Source organism: Arachis hypogaea, chromosome 18, assembly GCF_003086295.3.
Source record: "Arachis hypogaea cultivar Tifrunner chromosome 18, arahy.Tifrunner.gnm2.J5K5, whole genome shotgun sequence".
NCBI classification, from domain to species: domain Eukaryota; kingdom Viridiplantae; phylum Streptophyta; class Magnoliopsida; order Fabales; family Fabaceae; genus Arachis; species Arachis hypogaea.
The window spans coordinates 8,251,869-8,256,431 of NC_092053.1; the positions used below are offsets into that span (position 1 = coordinate 8,251,869).

Here is a 4,563-nt window from a genome sequence, read left to right on the forward strand (position 1 = left end):
GGCGTGAGGGATGCTCGAGAAGTGGAGAATTTCCTATGGCAAATTGAGAGGTACTTCAAAGGCCAATAGGTGGTCGAAGAAGCAATAAAGGTACGCACTGCAGCTCTCTACCTTTCTAATAATGCTACTTTGTGGTGGAGGAGAAAATGCGTAGATATGGAGAATAGTATTTGCAACATAGTCACATGGGAAGATTTTAAAAGAGAGTTGAAAAAACAATTATTCCCTGAGAATATGATTTATGAAGCAAGGAAGAAGTTGAGGGAGTTGAAATACAAAAGTACTATTAGTGATTACGTAAAGGGGTTCACTACTCTCACGCTTCAAATTCCCAACTACTAAGCGACTTTTACATTTGTCTAGATCCACGCAGCTGCCGTGCCGCCTAAACCCGTACGACGCCTTCCCCTATCTTACTCCCACATAACTATAAAGCATTCAGTAAATACCTCCATGTGAAAGTAGCACAATCACTTTAAATGACATACTATTTTATTGGCATTGACTCATCCAATAATGACAGCACAACCATAGAAGAGTTTTAGGGCATGATTCAAGAGAACCTTAAATGTTAAAGACCTCAGTTTCTTTTCTCTCGTATATTAGCTTTAGTGTTTCAGCATCCTAAATCTTTTTCAGATTGAAAGAAGTAAAAATGGAAATGAGAAACTTAAGGTTCAACTATTATGATTCTATTATTCTAGTATTTGTTTGGATGTTATTCTCGATTTTTTTAAAAATAATATTTAAATAAAATAAGATAAAAGTATTTTTTTATTTATTATATGAAAAATATTTTTTTAAAAAAAATTAAAAAAATATAAATTGTAACTTTTTAAAAAAAATATATTTTTTTTTATTTTTTAGTATTTTTACTATTAAAAATTTACGAAACACACTAAAAAATAAAAAAATTTTAATTAATTTTTTTTCTTATCGATTTAATCGCGCCAAAATAAACACAATGAATATACTGTAAAATTAAAAATGGATGAATAAAACTAAAGGTGTAAGTGAAAAAATTATAATATGACCATTTTTTTAATATGATTACCAAATAACTCCTAATAAAAAATAAAATTTCTATTAGTAGATATCTAGGCCCACCAGTGCACAAACAACGCTTTTGGCATTTCGGTGCCAAAAAGAAGGCCCGCGTACCGAATCCGTGCCCAACTTTCAACGATTCCTACTGGAATACAGATAGTCAGATGCGAATCTCGGGTTTTTCATCTTCCCATTAACCGTAATTCTTTCTCATAACAGGTGATTTTCTCATCTACTAAGCTGATTCTCTCGATTTCTCTTTTCTCCTTTTCCCAAATAATTGCTGCAGTTTTTTTTTTTAATGTGAAAAAAGTAAAAGAAAAGATTTTGAATCGCAATTCCTAATTGTTGGTGCATATCTGTTTTTTTTTTTTTTTTTGTTTCAGCTTGAATTGCAAAACTGGTGTTGACAATTTCCCAATTGTAGAAGGTTTTGGTTCGTGGGAATTCTAGATTTGGAGTTCCCACACTATCAGTGTTTGCAATTTTGAGAAATCCTATTTTGATTTTGGTGAGTTTTAACGTTGGTATGGCTTCAAAAGTTGAGAATAGTAAAGCATGGAAATGGGGGTTGGGTCTGGTGTATATAGTTGCTGTGGCCACAATATGGATAGCTGCTAGCTTTGTAGTACAGTCTGTTGTTGATGGTGGTGTGTCACCATTCCTTGTTACTTACATCTGCAACTCATTGTTTGTGGTTTTGATACCAATTGTTGAAATTGGGCGATATTTGGAGGATTCTTGTGGCGGTGGTTGCTTTTGGAGCGCGAAGAAAGCGAGCCAACATTCAGAAAGCGTGGGGGAGTCAGAGCAGGCTATACTCCTTGAAGAGAATGATGTAGGGAACGAGGGCAATGAATCATTGGTTGTGGACGAAGAGGTTGGCATCAGCGAACAAAGGAACTCTGGTTCCATATTTCTGCCACCGGAAAACAGGGTTGAGGTGTTGCCTGGTCAAGTTAATGTGATTGAGAATGTTGATAATCAGCTGGATGAGAAAGGGCGTTGGACACGGTGGAGGGTGGCCAAAGTTAGTCTATTGATATGTCCATTTTGGTTTCTTGCTCAGCTCACTTTTAACCTGTCGTTGAAGTATACTACGGTCACAGTAAGTACTTATGGATTTTTGTTTTCATCTCTTGGTTTGTAGGTTCTGTTTCAATTAATCATTGTGCTCAAATTAGTTCCTTTTTTATGTTTTATGCAGTCGAATACAATTTTGAGTAGTGCATCCAGTCTTTTTACCTTCTTGGTCTCGCTTGCATTCTTGGGTGAGAGGTTTACTTGGTTAAAGCTCTTTAGTGTTCTTCTTTGCATGGGAGGAACAATAATTGTGAGTCTTGGTGATTCAAAAAGCACTTTAAAAACAATCGCATCGAATCCGCTTCTTGGAGACATCTTTGCAATTGTTTCAGCAGGACTATATGCGGTTTATATAACCCTAATTCGCAAGAAATTACCTGAGGATGATGGAAAGAGTGGTGAAGCAAGCATGGCTCAGTTTCTTGGATTTCTTGGACTTTTTAATATTCTTATTTTTCTTCCAATTGCCCTCATACTCAATTTCACCAAGGTGGAACCTTTTCATACACTTACCTTGAAGCAGCTTGGTCTGATCATTGGCAAAGGTCAGTTATTCATTATTATTAGTAGCTTGACATTGTGGTTTAGTTCTTTTACATGATTGCTGTAAAATTGCAATCGGTATTTACTATTTAAGGAGGAGATCTACCTATTTTACCTTTTCTGCCATTGAAGTTGTGCTATTCTTTCTGTGTTCTGCAAATAAGCAGACATAGACTTTAGCACACTGACGCATTCTTTCAGGCACTGTTGGTTATTTAATTATACATAATTGCACATGTTGTCCAACCTTTTTTTTTTTTGAGTCATATTTGGAAATGGGGACCTTATCCCTCCCTATCAGACTATCAGTATTATTAGTAGTAGTCATAGAGAACACTTTGATTTTAGGTGTAGCAATTAATCTGGTATTGAGGATCATATTTCCATATTTTTTATTTTTTTTTTTATCTTTTTTTGTTAATGTTGCAAAATTTTCCACATTTAGAGACTGTAGGAAGTGATGTTGGTATTTATCCTCTGTAATTTGTTAGTTTATTTGATGATAGTGTGCAAGCTTTTACATTGAGTGCAGTTTACATCAGAATAAGTAAAAACTTGTCAATATTCAACAAGGTAATAACTCGCTAAAGAATTGAACCTAAAAATTAGGCACCAATTATATTAATGAATTTCCATTAAAGAATGATCTGACTCTATGACCCCTATATTTAGTTTGACGCACTGTGTTGAATTCGATGTTCAACACAATGCTTTTGTTCCTTAAGTTTTGTACATTTCATAATGTTTGGATTGTTTCCTGTCAAAACCAGGACTGTTTGATAATGTGCTGAGTGATTACTTGTGGGCCAAGGCTGTTCTTCTCACATCAACCACAGTAGCAACTGCTGGCCTTACGATTCAGGTTCCATTGGCCGCCATCGTGGATACCTTGACTGGCCGTGCTCCTCGCCTTATGAATTATCTGGGAGCAATAGCTGTCATGGTTGGCTTCGCCGGAATTAATATTCCTCTTGAGACTTTATGTAACAAAAGAGAAGCTAACATCGAATTGGAAAATAATGTCAGTTTAGGAAAAGAAGAGTTTACAATCCCGAGAGGCGAAGATTCGGCTGCCATACCTTAGCATGTAATTGGATTCATTTTCCGAGTTAGTTAACGAATTGATCTTGTAACGCCACCAAGTTAGTTGCAATGGCTGCTATTACCAGGCACAGAAGTAGAACGAGAACATGAGAATATAGTTTAAAGGTGGCATAAGTGAGTTTGCACATGCACTTGGAGTTGGAGAGAAATGGAGACTGCCTTGGGTTCATAAATTGCTCCTCGATCGAAATAGCTTGGTGATTGGTTCCTCACCTTTCTACAAGCATATACGGTTTGAATTTCTGTATTTTTGTACATATACATACACAGGTCTATTTTTGCTATTTTTTGGAGGGTGCTTACGGAAATAGGAACGACAATGGCACCAAGAGTGAAGAGTCAGAGATGTTCTTTGAATGTTCATTATACCGTTTAAATGTTTTGGAGATTTGAATCTAGTTGCTTTGCCAATGTCATGTGGAATTTAACCCAAATTACCTTTGTCTATGTTCTTCCAGTCAATAGACAATAATAAAATAAAAATGAGGTAGATTGAATTATAGTATTTTAAAATTTATGATAATACGGAAAATCGTTTTAATACGTGAGTTTTATATTTATAATATGATCATAATCGACATTGTAAGAGTTATAACTTGACTAAATCCCAAAGTGGTATTTTAGCTGGAGTCCTTGCACTAATTTTATGAGAATTCAATTGCACTAATTGAACTCCTTCTCTCCCATTGAGTTCTGAGCTATACAAGTCTTTCAGTCTATTTTTTATATGAGTCAGCAAGTGAATTATTGATGTGGCACAATCATGGCTACGCTGTTAATTATAAC

General features: G+C 35.3%; 1 protein-coding gene across 1 annotated transcript; it reads left to right on the forward strand.

Moving 5' to 3' along the window:
* The first annotated feature begins 1,117 nt into the window (after positions 1 to 1,117).
* LOC112771195 (uncharacterized transporter C405.03c) lies at positions 1,118 to 4,211 on the forward strand. Its single transcript, XM_025815844.2, has 4 exons — positions 1,118 to 1,266; positions 1,434 to 2,155; positions 2,255 to 2,675; positions 3,444 to 4,211. The coding sequence occupies exons 2-4, from the start codon at positions 1,577 to 1,579 to the stop codon at positions 3,755 to 3,757; spliced, it is 1,314 nt and encodes a 437-aa protein (XP_025671629.1). The 5' UTR covers positions 1,118 to 1,266; positions 1,434 to 1,576; the 3' UTR covers positions 3,758 to 4,211.
* The last annotated feature ends 352 nt before the right edge of the window (positions 4,212 to 4,563 follow it).

Bases quoted from the DNA above. Each gene is read 5' to 3' on its own strand.
- LOC112771195 (XM_025815844.2), top strand. From the start codon at position 1,577: ATGGCTTCAAAAGTTGAGAATAGTAAAGCATGGAAATGGGGGTTGGGT. The intron at 2,156-2,254 runs GTAAGTACTTAT...TGTTTTATGCAG, and splicing joins TGAAGTATACTACGGTCACA to TCGAATACAATTTTGAGTAG. The intron at 2,676-3,443 runs GTCAGTTATTCA...TGTCAAAACCAG, and splicing joins TGGTCTGATCATTGGCAAAG to GACTGTTTGATAATGTGCTG.